Source organism: Tubulanus polymorphus, chromosome 7 (genome assembly GCF_964204645.1).
Source record: "Tubulanus polymorphus chromosome 7, tnTubPoly1.2, whole genome shotgun sequence".
NCBI lineage: Eukaryota > Metazoa > Nemertea > Palaeonemertea > Tubulaniformes > Tubulanidae > Tubulanus > Tubulanus polymorphus.
In genome coordinates this window covers 17,007,350-17,022,851 of record NC_134031.1, presented here as the reverse complement: position 1 = coordinate 17,022,851, position 15,502 = coordinate 17,007,350, and the positions used below count along the sequence as shown (strand labels likewise).

At 38.8% G+C, this 15,502-nt stretch overlaps 3 protein-coding genes across 3 annotated transcripts; all 3 read right to left on the bottom strand.

Annotated features, from left to right (window-relative positions):
• Nucleotides 1–3,166, bottom strand: LOC141908510 (protease-associated domain-containing protein 1-like). Its single transcript, XM_074798595.1, has 5 exons — nucleotides 3,044–3,166; nucleotides 2,758–2,885; nucleotides 2,515–2,624; nucleotides 1,952–2,119; nucleotides 1–1,564 (listed from the first exon to the last, which is right to left on the bottom strand). The coding sequence occupies exons 1-5, from the start codon at nucleotides 3,153–3,155 to the stop codon at nucleotides 1,444–1,446; spliced, it is 639 nt and encodes a 212-aa protein (XP_074654696.1). The 5' UTR covers nucleotides 3,156–3,166; the 3' UTR covers nucleotides 1–1,443.
• Nucleotides 3,167–3,542: 376 nt separating this feature from the next.
• Nucleotides 3,543–4,300, bottom strand: LOC141909210 (Golgi-associated plant pathogenesis-related protein 1-like). The gene is made up of 3 exons (XM_074799596.1): nucleotides 4,162–4,300; nucleotides 3,944–4,069; nucleotides 3,543–3,772 (listed from the first exon to the last, which is right to left on the bottom strand). The coding sequence occupies exons 1-3, from the start codon at nucleotides 4,298–4,300 to the stop codon at nucleotides 3,543–3,545; spliced, it is 495 nt and encodes a 164-aa protein (XP_074655697.1).
• A 5,043-nt stretch (nucleotides 4,301–9,343) lies between these two features.
• On the bottom strand, nucleotides 9,344–14,481 carry LOC141908810 (uncharacterized). The gene is made up of 3 exons (XM_074799022.1): nucleotides 13,799–14,481; nucleotides 10,047–10,225; nucleotides 9,344–9,886 (listed from the first exon to the last, which is right to left on the bottom strand). Exons 1-3 carry the CDS (start codon nucleotides 14,397–14,399, stop codon nucleotides 9,542–9,544), a joined length of 1,125 nt encoding a protein of 374 aa, XP_074655123.1. The 5' UTR covers nucleotides 14,400–14,481; the 3' UTR covers nucleotides 9,344–9,541.
• Nucleotides 14,482–15,502: the final 1,021 nt, after the last annotated feature.

Below are 15,502 nucleotides of genomic sequence, written 5' to 3'. Positions count from 1 at the left end.
ACAAAAACAATGAACGTATACAGTTTATGCCGATTCTTGAAGCATGGGATCATTCATTATTTACTTACGCATAAAATTTGAATTTTTACAGTACGCAATTGCACTGACCCCTCCCCCTCCCCTAATGCGTACGTAATAAATGAATGGCCCCCATCCAATTATCCACGGCGACACACTCCAAAATAATTCATACATATCACACTGGCCAGAATATGATATAGCAAAGTCAGTGGCTTATGCCATACAAGTCAGATAAAAGAGAGAAAGGACTAAATCAACATACTAAAGCGAGTATTGAAACGATACATTCATCCATAAGCCAAGCGGCAAAAAATTTGCCTAAATATAAGACCGAGCCAAACATTTAAATGCTAAGATATATCATCTACAGCAAGTAAAATAATTCACATACACATTTCATTGTTAAAGGTCCCCGGTGAAAGTTAAGAATTGGATCAAACGTTACACAAATACTTCATGAGAATGAAATACTTCGACAAGACATGAGAATGAGTTCATTTGATGAGGTTTCTAAGTCGTGCAATATTTTTCGCGCGATGACTTCTATCTTTAAATGGTAATGATCGAGACAGTTCCAGCACAAAACGACGACAGTCGCTAAATGATGGTCATAAAATATGAACAGATGAATAGACAATGTAAACAGACCACCTGTTACACTGCGCTTACATATCTATAGATAACCAGTTCACAATCTAAACACACTGATAATTCAAACACCGGCCGATATCAACTTTATACACCGCGAAAACCATGTTTTAACAAACTCCAATAGACATCGCATTCATAATTCTACTTGGATTCAGCAAATCAGAAAATGAGCCAATCTGAAAAATACATCGTTCATCGAACTATGATCGTTAAGAATGCTTTCAATACATGTACAGTATAACTCGCATAATTCGATTTTCACTTATTTCGGACTTAAATTCCAGTCCCCTCTAGATTATTTCTATTCAAATGAGGGCACATAATTGGGACAAAATTATCCAGTCTGATGTGATTTGAATTAAGCGAATTCTACTGTATTACATATCTAGCAATAATTCGATACGTAGCACAATGAAATTAGCCTCACAAATCTAAAATCCTACAAGCGTTTCGTGGCCAGAAAGGAAAGCTACCGCTGCTGATAATTAAACTATAAATTATCAATCAATGGCGATCAATCGAAATGTAAAAATTTTCTTCTACGCAATTTACTACAAAGTTTAAAATGACTAAATTATGCGATCAGTAATATTTTCATATAGAAATGAATTCAATTAAAACGTCGTAGCGTGACCTGCGTGAAATCGATACGCATTAAAAAGCAGTGATGAAACTCTGAATCGTCGGACACCTGGAAGACTTTAAATATCCTTGAGGAATTCGTTGCATAGTCTGTTTGAACGGCACGTTTTAAGCACACTTTTTCATCGATCACCACAGCGTCCACGGTGGCTGCATAAAGTCATTGGTCGGAATCCCGGTCACGTTTATCGGCATATCAATTATCGCATGAGACATTTTCATCGCTTCTAGAGATTTTTGTATCATCCATCTGAAAATGTGTGGAAGCCATTGAAGCGAGATTGATTCGACAAAATACAAGGTACAGGTAGAGTATATCGCGACGAAAGGAGAAATCCTACCACAACAAACTAACGGGGTTCACGTAGAACTACATTCCAAGTGCTATAGTTTCTATGGTTATCAGACTCAAAATGATTTATCAAAATAAGTTGAACCCACAAATATGCAACCCACTCCACACAATCTCTTTAAGCTCATACTATAATTAAGATTTTATAATTCAGAAAACTATCTTCATTTCACTGATTAAGTAGCAGATATGAAGGCTAAATCAAGCATTTCTTTAAAAAACAATTTTGCATATACATATATTATAGAATATGTCAGGTTCATTGAGTGAGTCTGTGTATCATACCCATTTTTTCCTAACAGAAAGAAAGCCGGTAAATTGCTCTCCCTTTTTGTACCATCGTGGATCATATCGATGTACATATCGTCATTTTTCTCTTCCTTGTCGAATATGATGATAGCCCTCGCGCCGGCGGCCTCGGCTTGTAAACTTTTCGATACGAAGGAACATTCTCTGAATAAGTTGAAAAAAAGAAACATTTTTCAAGAATTTAGACCTTGCCTAACCAACGGCAGTAGAATCGCCTTCAAGCCAAATTATCGCCGAACTCAAAAACAAACATTATTAGAACTGTTGCAACAAACAGAATGTGAATTAACTACCATTTTCTGACAATTAAAATCATCATCTATGTAACTTGAAACAAAAATAACAGGCTCCAACTGATTCCAGTTGGGAGTCGACTAAGTCAGTGTGTGGTCTAGTGTCACGATCAGATATCTTCATATTGGTATCTCCCCATCAGATCAGATTCTAAAAGCTGACCACAGACGATTAGGTAACTAACTAGGAGTCAACTGTATTCATTGTTCAATTCGGCTAAATCCAATTAGGCTAAAAATACTCACCCACGTACAACGAAAGCTATGTTATCTTTAACTATTAAACTATTTGTTATTTCGCCGCAGCCTTGGATCGGTTCAACTGGCACCAAATATATACCATTCATCGTAAAATTCTGCAAAAAAAATACAAATTCAACCGCGGCAGGTGAAATTGAACTATTCCATATGCAGGACTGATTCTGACTGAAAATCCTAATTCAGAAATGCAATCATGGCATTAACATCTGTTAGTCTAAGGCTACTTACTAGAGGTTTACCAAAATCTTTCGCTGGCCGGATTCGATAAAAGTAACTCAAATGTTTAGGGTGAATGAGGTAGAAATAAAGGTCGCTGTCGGGATCGAGGAGATTTTTGGTGACAATCTTTCGGTTATCTACGAGATAGAAGAATGAGATGAGACCCTCATTTCAGGCAATAAAGAGGCATTTGATTTGCATTCAAACGCCCCGGCAAGCGGGGATTTTGATGTTTTCAATCAATCTATCGCTGTTTAAATGCGATGGAGTAAATACAGAATCGAGATTGAATTACCTGCAGTAGATATATTTATAAATTCGAGCACGAACAACATTGCCATAACATATTTAGGAAGATATTTCAGAATCTTCCGAGTGAGAAAGCAGAAACTGCTAAACGTCGTCATTATTGTTGCTCCACACTCAGCGCCGCCGTCCTTTCGTTACCGAAAGATTAACCCTTTATGGGTGAAACCATATAACTGAGAGAAATTAGATGATGCGGTCCTGCAATCATGTACACTCAACTAAAGCTCATTTGAATTAATACCAATGGTTTTATTGTCTTAAATTAACACAATTACATGTGCTACATACTACATGTACAATAATACAACTAAGTCAAATTCGAACCCAACAGATTGTGGGAACGACCTCGAAGCGCGGGAAAAACATAATTTCTTGTTTTTCAGAGATCCCTATTTACTAGTATGAACAATTCGTTGACGAGGACTCAACATAACAGCAGTGAAAATTAATCCAGATGAGAAGTTTTATTTGATATCCAGGTTAATTCAAATCAAAACCTCGGTGTGAGCTCGGGATAAGATCAGTTCATCGGGTGATTGCCCGGTAATCGGTGCCGGAACGTTTACCTCGAAATCGCCGGGCATATTCGTATTTCCTCGCGGTCTATAGTTTACGACGATGGCGTAAATGTTTTTATCTGAATCAGTAATCTGGCAAATACCAACTCCAATTTCGTCCGTCGATTTCCAAATGACTCGACTGAATTGACTTGTTTCTGTAATGAATTTTTTTTAAAAGTTGTTAAATCTAGGTTTTTCACGATAAAATCAATGAAACGATAAAAACTTCCCCGTGCCCTAATATTGAAACATTGGAGAAGGGTTTAAGTCCGTTATTATTCGTTCCGAAAATGGCTGGCGAAGGATATCCTACAGTCGTTTCTCACCTTTGAGATAGCGTGGATGATGGTAGTCAAATTTGTAACGCTCGCTGTACCACAGATGGGTCACCTGCGACCCGGTTGGTGTAGTGCTCTTAGGAACCTGCACAAATGCGATATTCTGGCCATATCCTATACAAATAAAAAAGTACAAAAACTGCATTCAGGAATATAGAATATTGAATATATTGAATATTGAAGTGTTGGTAGGATTTTTGGAATACCCGGTGATTCGCTGTACAGTGGAATACCACGATTGGCAATCTCTTCGGCCCATCTTTGAGCGGAATCGACCAAATCTGTCGCAATTTTGACTTCAGGGCATCCGTGTTTGTGACGAACATAGTTGTGAGCCTGCAGCATCTGCCTCCGAAATTCATTCATACCTGTATCAATTTAATTAGTTTGTGTTGATAGATTTAGGATATACATTTCCGCAGAATTGAGTTGAAAATACATGCTATTGAATATTTGGAAAAAAAGTTTTCGATTAAGTTATTTGTGACGTATCTAAAAGAAGCTTTACGTACATGTGTTCGCACAATGATGATTAGATTCACTAAGATAGTTCTATATTAGCTAAGCTTATAGTAGGCTACTATATACATTTTCCAAAAATACGCCATATATGTATTTTTGTTAGTTTAAAAAAAGTGCAAAATTTTAAAAGAAGATTTTTACCTTTATCTATAAGCCGAAGTGGTAGCGGTATGGTTGTCGGTCGTGTTTCAACTCCCATTTGGACGCGTTATATCCGTGGTTGATGAGAGAAACTGTACGTGTGACTAATGGGATTCTGTTTGAACACGTGTCACCTGAGAGAAAAAGGATATCCTCCACTTCTGGAGATGTTAGTTTAAAATATGAAACGCAAATTTTCTGTCTATGTGTGATATGAAATGGGTTTATCTTGCCGTCCGGTAAACCTCCTGTTTCATAACCGGCAGGTGTGGTGGGTTTGTATGGGACACAAAACTGAAATCAAATCAAAATCAATAGAATCAATCAAGGGAGATTGCTTATTCTAAGATCAAAATTCATTTGTAATGAAATCATGCATTCTATTTTCTTCTCCTAGGAAAAATCATCTCCTATTCACAGGTCATTGCGTAAAATTGTTTCGCCATCGGAATTGCCCAGTCGACCTGCATTTTTTATATACTACTGTTTTGTCAGGTATCCTCTGCCATCGTGAACCGGAAAATTGAAAACAGTACAACCTCGTTATAACGACCTCGGATATATTCGAATATTACCAAAAATTTCATACTGAGGAACCATACGTTCTATCGGTTAAATCGAACATATTTTCTGGCCCCATGAAGCTCGTTGTAAAAAGGTTCCATTGTGGTGCAATGCTGATCCCACTAATCTAGAGTTGTGATCAGCCGGTCATACACTACTCATGGTGACGGCCCTGGTCTTGGGGAGAGGCATTGATGAAATATAGCACGCTGCATTATTGTAATGCTCTTTCCACGAATATTAGTTTTGATTTACAAGTAGTTTTTACTTGTCCCAGAGATGATACTCGAACTGTATCAGATGTCTGTTGGTATACATGTACGTGTATTTCGCAGTCCGTGAAGCGATATTCAGCCAGAAAGTACTCAATCACATCATTCTTAAACTAGAGTTAAATGACGCAATATTGATAATATGCCTACCTTTAATTTTAGCGTTTATTCCTTGAATGATCGCACAGTCGACGATGTCGTTTTAATCATCACAGCGTCGCTACACTGCACGTCTTAATAGCCACATTCCCGAGCGTTTCATAGTGATGATAATATTAATAAAGTTTCATCAACCTTCAACAACCAATCTTCAATATCGACGGCGTATATAAACGAGCTTTAAGAGAGCGCATGGTATTTCATATTATCAACGCGCAATTAAATAAATCGACGACGCTTAACGAATAGCGCGTCACAGGATGGCAGAATGGAATTGGCGAAAATTAATCTAAGAAATATTGACACTGTGGAACTCAAACAGAAGAGCTCGGGATTTTTGTTTTATGTGAATTCTTGTTTGTTTCCGAGACACACAAGTAGAAACTTCCATAAAGAAATATTTCCATTTTTAGCTAATTAGTGTTCATGTTCGGAGATGATTTACAGTACTTAACTTTATTACTCACGATATTTCCTTCCTCACATAATATATATTACATATTGCCATGGTTACTGGTCCTTATTAATTGGTAATGTTTGATTACTAAAAGCTGCATGAATTGAGAATTCTGCATGAGATCATCAGTTCCCTCCAGAATAAAACGTAGAACTATGTTTTCAAAGCTTAATGTTCCATGAACATTGTACATAACAAAAGTAAAATTTGCATTTTTTACGAAATCTTTAAGCACCATTTTATGGTAGCTTGGAAACGGTGGCCTTAGAAACAATCTACGCTATTGAAACACTTGGGAATCGTCGAAATAAATCAAATGCAAATCAGTTTAATGCTGCAAAATGCCAAGTGATCTGAAAACGATAATTCGTCGTTTGGGGATTGATCTGCCAAATGAAACGTGCGAACTACAAAAAGCCAAATACGAAGAAGACATTGACGCATGGAAACGTACATACTCCGATTTAGAAAGAAAATATGTCGATTTAAACGAAGCAAACCTGCTCTGTCAAAATGCTCTTAATGTGACGAAATTAAAGTACGAGGAGGAAAAATGGCAAGTTACAATTTCGAGAAAACAATCGGAAAGATCGAAGGAGCAAGCTAAAGAATATTTAGAGAGATGCGCCGAGTTGGAGAAAGAGTTAGAGTCGATACGTGACGAGAAAGACCGCGATTACGACCGATATTTGCTGGCTGATGATGAAAACACGGAGCTCATGAATAGACTCGAACAAGAATTACAAGAAAGCAAACTCATTAAAGAAGAAGTAAGTCAATGACAGAATACCATAATCAATCATTATAGATGAATACGAGGGTTTCGGCTTTATACTTAAAAACTGATTACCTTAATGCTTTGTATGCAAATGTTTGTAGTTTGAAAACCTGGCATCTTCGGTAAAGCATGAAAATGAACGTGCAAAATCCTGGATTGACGATCAATGCGACCGCGCGAAAGAATCGGTGAAATCTGATTTCATCAAGATCAAAGATGTTATTAAGTTGATGAATGAAATTGATCATTCGTGGCAAGATGGCCTGTGGAATGCGTTAATAGCTACGAAAAATAAATTCGATCGTGACATCGAGGAAGTGCAGTCCGGTTTACAGTCTATACAAACTGAGGTTTGGATGTCACCCGACTTCCTACCGAACGAACGACAAATGAGACGTTTGGCCGACCTCAACGTAAAAATGGCGTTGGATGAAAACGCCGACATTCACACGCAACTTTTACGAACTTTGCAAGAGAACAACGAATTGAGATCGAAAGCAACACGTCTGGAAATTCAGTTGATAACAATTGGGGATTTACTGAAGAGTCGAAATAAACAAGAAGAAAAGGTATGGTTTGATTTGTGAGCCGCTGCCCAGACCGTAATATCGTGTGAACTGGTGATCTTTGATTTTTGATTTTTTTCATGTTCAGGTTGTCTCGTGCAGCACACAAACTGATGTCGACACAGACCTAACAGAGGACTTACAGTCTAGACTCAGAATGTGTCAGCGACAGTTTGATGATGCACAAAAAATGATGGCCAACACAAACGAAGAACATAGACAGGAAACAGCCAAGCTTGAGTCAGATTTGAGAACTAAACAAAATGATCTAGATGAGATGGGGGAAACTTTAGCAGCAAAACATGAAATTGTTGACCATCTGCGTGACGGTAGCAACAAATTGCAAATACGTATTCAAGAACTCGAAACGGAATTAGTCGCAAAGAACGACGAAATTTCTAAAAAGGATTCCGAACATTTGAAATCGATGGAGCATTTGATGGCACAGCATTGCAGCGACGAATGTTCGAAAAACAACGTTGAATATATAAGTGTTGTGGAAAATGATTTGCTAGGTAATCAACGAGAATTATCAGATTGTAAACATCGGTTAGCAAACCTAACATTGGAAATTGCCGAAAAAGATGAAGTCATCGAAAAGGCAAGAACAAGAGAGAAGCAAAACGCTCAGCGGATAGATGAATTTGAACTGACGATTCGGAGACTTAATCTAGACGTGAAAGAGCAAATGGACACGTGTTCGTTACTGGAACGAGATCTCAACGAATCTAATGAGCAACTACAGACGTTAACCGAGAGTCTGCTCAACTCGGAAAAGAAACTACGGTCGTGCATCGACGACCTGGCAGATCTAACTCGTGAAAACGGTCGACTCAAGCAGGATTCACGTGTTAAAGACGACAAGCTTCAGCGACTGGTGCAGGAAAAAGCCGTCGTCGATGATAGGCTCAATGAACAAACGGACGTTGTCGAGTCGTTGCGCCAACTTGTGACGAGTGTACAATGTGAACGTGATCAGCTATCTTCGTTGTTACAAGAAACATGCGCTAATGATAAAACGCATGGTTTAATACAAATTGGCCATCCAATTACTACCAGTATCGGTGAGTTCAATAACAAAATATTATATTCCATATTTGTAAATTTGTTCTTACATTTAATGGTAGAATAGCCACAATCAAACGTGGAGCGAGAACAATATAATAAAACCCCCTAAAAACCATTATCAGGGCACCTGACGATGTTCCCTAGGGTGATCGAAATGTCGTGTCTTTTAATATATTTTTCGATTCAATAAGTTATCGGTTTTGATACTTTTAATCTGTAAATAGTGGGTTTTTATTACATTGGTCTGACGTGTATGTGAATGTATTGCTTCCACATTTCAGCAACACCAATGACATCGGAAGCTAAGAATCAGAAATCTGGAACGCCCGGTAAATCTCTTGACAAGGGATTACGACCATCTTGGCTGAATAACGAAAACAAGACGCACAAATCTACAACGCAACGGGATGTAGATTCTAGCGTACTGCCAGTAATCGGAACGAAAGGACAAGTCACTGATGACAGCTCTGACTGGGAATCGCGAGTTAGTGTTAAACCCCCTTTACCACCTCTGAGACAAAGACGATTATCAGAACCATTATCATCTGAATCAAATGAAACGGGCACGACACCACCGAAATTAAGCCAGATTAAAACGGATATTCCCGATTCAAGAAAGCCAAACCCATCTAGCAATCAATCTAATGAGGACACCGACTTTGTTAATTTGGAATTTGCTAATGCCCTACGCTCAAGAGTTCCTTCAAAAAGGATTTGAGGTCGTACTTAGGTGAATATGTCGTACAGTCGTTTCACGCACATCCAGTAAATATAGTGTACATGAATCGAAATCAACAGTTTTTTTACACTTCTATCTCTTTATATCGTTTATTTACTTACACTTACAAAATGCATGGATATCATCACGGTATCATTCAATGAACATATTTACATCATGTTCTGATAATTCTATCGCCAGAATATCTGACTCGCGACCGATTTCTATTGTCCGTACTAGCGTCTGATTAGTTAATCCACTCCCCTCGAGCCGTTTCAAATTACAGTTTTAAACTAACTGGTTAATTTAGAAAGAATGCTCCTGCATGAAATTCGTATTTTTCAATCGTCGATAGGTTGACCTGGAAACAACGGTTGACTCGAGATGTTGAAATCCCTCGCTTTCTGCCTGAGCGTGGCGATACTCGAGCCGATGACGTAGTTCGCAGGGGGGCTATTCATTGCGCAACTCGAGGCTGACGATACGGGGTTGTAGGCGGCGCTAGGCCACGATGCTAGGAAATCAGGTGACGTCATGACTGGCGCGGTTCTTGCATTGATCGGTTGCTCGAGGATGGCCGTTCCTAGAATCGGAGGAGAATCCTGACGACACAGTCCGTTACCACGCTGAGCAAACATGTTCCTCTCATTCCGACGAAACTTCGCGCGTCGGTTCTGGAACCACACCTAAATACGAACACGAATATACATGTTAGACATAAAACTTGATAGTCTAGTACCTTTTAGCCGTTGTTCCCGATGTAGGGGAACCCGTAAGAACGACTGATATTCAGACTAAGAACTTGATTATTTATGAAACTGAAATTCCTATGAAAAAACGGGTTACCTGTACTCTAGCTTCTGAAAGATTAGTCCGCCGCGCTAGGTCTTCTCTGACGTAAGCATCCGGGTAATGCGTCCTCTCAAATACGTGTTCTAACGCCGACAATTGATTATTGTTAAATGTAGTTCTATTTCGGCGTTGTTTCCTTTGAAGCTTGTCCTTTTCATCTTGGTCATCGATACCTGCAGAATACGAAAGCGAACGTTGAATTTCCCACGATGTTAAACTGAGAACGTATTAGTAGAATAACCACCACACTCAAACGGAAATAAGATAAACACCCACTAAGTACCAATTAGGGGTGAGATCGAAACGTTGTGTTCTTTCAATTTTTTTATTAAATGAATTCTCAATTTAGAAAAAAAAACTTTTTAATTTGTACATAGTGGGTTTTATCTTATAAAACTGAGAACATTTTACAAAAGCAAACAAAATTTTAAGAATTCACGCTTTGTGATCATATCATCGTGTCTCCGCATCTAATTCACAAAAACGATTATGGCTGGTTGCAAAAAATATCTATACTAGGATGGGTATCGTGGCAATGAAAAGAAGGCTAAAACAGTTGTACAGTAATCTAAAAACCAGCCACCAGCAGTGAAACATAGCTGTCACCAGATTCAGCATCAGAGGCACATGGCTCATCCATCAAATAACACTTCACATTGCACGTGGTTCCTTATCACTAAAACTAGACTAGCAGGCTCGAAACACATGGTTCAAAACCCCGGAAAACTTTTAAATAAACAACACAACAATTTATTAGCACTCTCACTGGGAAATTAACTTTTTAAATCTCACCAGCTACGCACTTCTTCCTGCAAAATACTTTTTCGTTTACTTTTGTTTAATATAGTGTACTGATAGTAAATAATAGTGCTATGTTCCCGGCTATGTACATTAGGGCGCGCGTATATGGGTATTTGTTAAATGGCAAATGGAAATTATCTGAACTACACTTAGCACCGGTAAATACGAAAGGTGTGCAGCTAATTTGATCCAAATTGGAGCCTTAATCTGCTCCAAGTGCTTCTAATCATGTAGGTATTAACTACAACACGAGTATTCAGGAATCTTCGCTAAACTGTAATGGGTTATGACATGACGAACAAGTGTAGGCCTACATCGGCCCGACGCCATCTGCCGTTCATAGGCGATGATATCGCTGGCAAGTTCCTGCAGTTACGTAAAATCTCACATCGCTAAAGCAAGTTGATAAAGAAATGAATGAACTCGTTAACATAAATGCTTAAAATTGTGATTCATAAGCTTTAGATGAACCAATATCGACCGACATATATAACCTCAATGACCTGCTCGAAAACGAAAGTCTAATTCAAGGAACAGAAACGTAGGCTGTGAAAGAAAAATGATTCTAACTCATTCGTTCTCTAGAAAAAACAATGAATAACGTTGGGCAGAACAAGCTGTGTGTTGTAGAAGTTGATCAATCATGCTGATCGATGATTTATACTGCGTGCCGTGTCAGAGGTGAATCATTACTATACGTACATATCTTACGTTTTCCATGTAGCCCCTACGTACACCCAAACCTACTCGCTCTAGACCATAGACCCCACTAATCCGACAACCCGAAAATTAAAACAGCAATATATTCATTCGATAAAGCTTTATCTTGAATCATAGATCACCATATCCGTGATAAAACGATAGGAGTAAAATCCCAGAATAAATGAATTGATAACTAAAACGTTTACTTGAAATATCAGAAATACGTCGGGTGGTTTCTACCACCCTTCTTCAGTCTAAAATTACTTGCCAAAAATAATGTTATGAGATATGTCTTGATTATTTCTTTATTCGTAAACTACTATGGACACTATGATGCACAAAATTGTCTCGGTGTAAATTGAATAAAATTCCGTCACGATTCAATGGTGGGATGCGTGCGTGTCGGACGAGTGAGGTGCTGTGCAGACAAGTGTGGTGACTGACAAGAGTATGGCGACGGACTAGTGGGTGTCGGACTAGTGGCGTGTTGGACTAGGGGGTGACGGACAAGTGGGTTGAACAGTTTTAGATAGATTCAGAAGAGCTCATTCCTATAAATGGTCTCCTCGCTATTGTAATGCAATAAAACGACCTATCTTATAGCCAGGGAACGAGATAGCTTCGCTGCAGTGATACGTATGTAAGTGAAATAAAAAAATCTTATATAAATTGTATTGAAAACTATGAGATAAAACACAAGTACCGGGGTTAAGTGGAATAGACGGGCTGTCAGCACGTTTACCGCAGAAATAGAGACCGTTGTCGGGACGAGGCAGGTACTTGTTTATCCCCGTGAATCTATACTGATCAGAGGACTTTCAAGTGTTTCGCCGAGCTGACTCGAGAAATAGCGATGCATCTTGAAAGATCGCGCTGCCAAACAGTATACGGATAACGTCAAAGAAATTCGTGCTTTTCTGAATAATTCTCGGTAAATCTTTTCGACGCAAATCATAACATATTATATGTAAATATCTGTTTACGTTGCAGTCGCTGATGCATAATGTGCTGTTCATGATTGCTTTCACTGTCACGGTACACACCATAGGCGACTTTGAGAGATTTCGAAGATCCTGTAGAGCCAAATGAAGTAATATATGCATTTATGTTTTCGCCCCAGCGAAATAGACACACTTTTTTAATCTTACATTTTTAAATGATTTCGCCAGACTGTGAGAACAGGCTGATGATGATATATTTTATAGAGTTAATGAAGAGCTGTGAGAGAGTTGCGGTGACCCAGATTTTCAGGAAATCTCATTTCCATGTTCAACGCTGTTAAATGGCTGGCACCAGCTGCGCTTGAACCTCACATCTGTCCGGGGGTCAAATCACACACCGAAACAGATACCCCTATACTGCTGCTTCGCCGTTGCGTCGAAGTTCGTAAAAAATCCATTCTCTACACATGGGGTAGTATAAACAGAAAATAGGACCCGCTATGTAACACGCTGAAAGTGCTACCGCGGATTCCTTGTTTATCTCGGTGGCTTTTCGAATCACGTGGTTTTCAAGTCGAGGATCACCAGTGGAATGTTTCACAACTTAGAATTGTCAATAAAAGCCGGTTTACTAAGTAAACTAGGCAGCACATGTGAACATTAATGTGAACGTCATTTTTTCTAGAAGTAAAACGGGAAAACGAAGCCGATGAATGAAACGGCAATACACGTATAGCAAATACGTATAGCATCGAGGGGGAAAATTTTATTGCTAAAAGTATGGATGTTTTATGCGTTCCGTTATAGCCGCCGTTTGGGTGATGAATATACGCTGAAAGATTTGATTGCAATGTATTCGTGTATTTCCAGATAAATGCTTGTAAAATCTATGAACACCACTGGTGTTATCTTCGAGCAACAAGCAACGAGCGTAAGTTTCAACAAACATTCGAGAGATATACCTTAAATTCATTCGCCCAGTTGCTAATATATACCCGGTTATCTCTTTAAGAATCCGTAGATTTCAACTATCGCGATATTTAGCCGAGCGTTGAAGTCGGATAGGTCGAAAAAAATTCAAAATATCGTTTACTCCTTTCGGCTACATTGACGATTCAGTGACCCGCGAATATTTCTAACAATAAATATTGAAATAAAATATATTTTTAGCTTTTTGTTTAGCGATTTGTTACCGGTAAAAAGGCACTGAAAAATTTAGTTTTTATATTTTGTAATCGTACCTATACTAAAGGTCCATATTGGTGTATAGAATAGCTTGCCAGAAATGTCGATTATATTTACCTTGATCTATTGAGAGATCTTGTGATTCGGGGCTTTCCTCCCCGTTAAAACATCGGGAGGGTGTTTGCAGACGATCCTCTTTGACGGACGCGGCAGTTTGATTGTCGATATTGTCGTTATAATCACTTTGTGGACGAATGTGAGAATTAAGTTGGTGATGATGATGATGATTCGGTAAATGATGATGGTGGTGATGATGATGGTTGACAGCCGCGTGAAGTTCGTCGGATTGTTGCTGTTGAACGTGATTTTGTGAGTTAGTCTGGTGCATTTTAAGGTCCAAAATGGAATGGTCCACAGACCTGTGCTGTTGATCTCGTTGCGTACATTCGGCAGTCCCAATCCTCGTAGCGGCGCCTAGACTTCCCGTAGTCGATTCCGAATACATGTCCGAACCATCGAAACAATCCTGCTGTTGATACTGATGATGTCGTTGATCGTTGTTATAGTCCTGGAGGGCTATCAGGTTTTCGACGGTGAAATTCGTCCGGTTTAGTAATCCACTAGTGGCGCAAGTATCAGCTACAAACCCGGCGCTGGCGTGGACCTTTTGCAGCATGCATTGCAACTCCGGCGAAAGTGAAGTGCTGTAACTACTCATGGTGATGAGATGGGAATACGTACGCTGAAATTCCCGCCGTTTGCGCCTCAAGAGGTGAGTACTTGAGCGTAAAAACTTTCCACAACTGTTCACCGTAAATTATTTAGCCGTAAGGAGCGAATACGAGCACATATACGCGGCCGACCTGTCGTCAGTTTGTCTCTTTGATACACACTACTAACTCGCCTTCTAATTAGATTTTACAGACCCGTTCGCAGTGATATAGTATCTCGTTTCTATAAATACTTGCAATGGTTGCGGTGATTGGCTGTTTCGGTACAGAGCGGTCCAGATGCGTCCCGTTGGCGCCGCGTATCTGTGCCAGCGACCAATGCGGCTTCTTTTCTTCGCAGTGTGGGGGCATCTTTATAATGCCAGTGTCACTACATGCCCTCAAGCTACAATGCGTGAATACAATTTTGGGAGAAAGCGGTATTTGACTTATTTGTCATCATCTATTATACATGCTTTAGTGTGAAATGGAAACATCGTGAATAAATTCCCGATTTTAAAACTTTTAAATCTATCTGTATATAGTGGTTTTTATGTGATTTATGCGGTTTGGAGAATATTCTAGTAAATCCTATTTCATTGCATAAAAACACAGCAAAACCAACGATAAAAGTTAGAAAATACGCGTTAACTGTTGTTGTCTAAACTACCTGAAAATAAGCGATAAAAGGATTAAAAGTTCTATCTTTGATTTAAACCTTTTTTGTAAACTAAGGGTGCAGATGTTCTAGGTTAGTATTTGATTTTATGGCTAAATTATTTGAAACGATCCGAATTTGCGAAATCGGTCTAGCTAAATTAAAAAATGGAACGATTCGAAAATATTGATGATATATAATATATAAACAAGCAAAGATAGCATTTGATTGGGTTTTGAATTTTGAGGCGTTCGATTTTTTAAAGAACCACTCAGTATTTTATGCAGAAGATTTTTATGCCAAGTATATATCGGCGAAAAACAAAAACATTTTAGAACGTAGACTTGGAGTCTGCATCGACAACACACAGTTTATCTACAGGGGTCAAATCGACGCCACTTTGTAAAGGGCGGGGTTATCGGAGATAAGTTCTGATGTATTTGTTAAAAATAA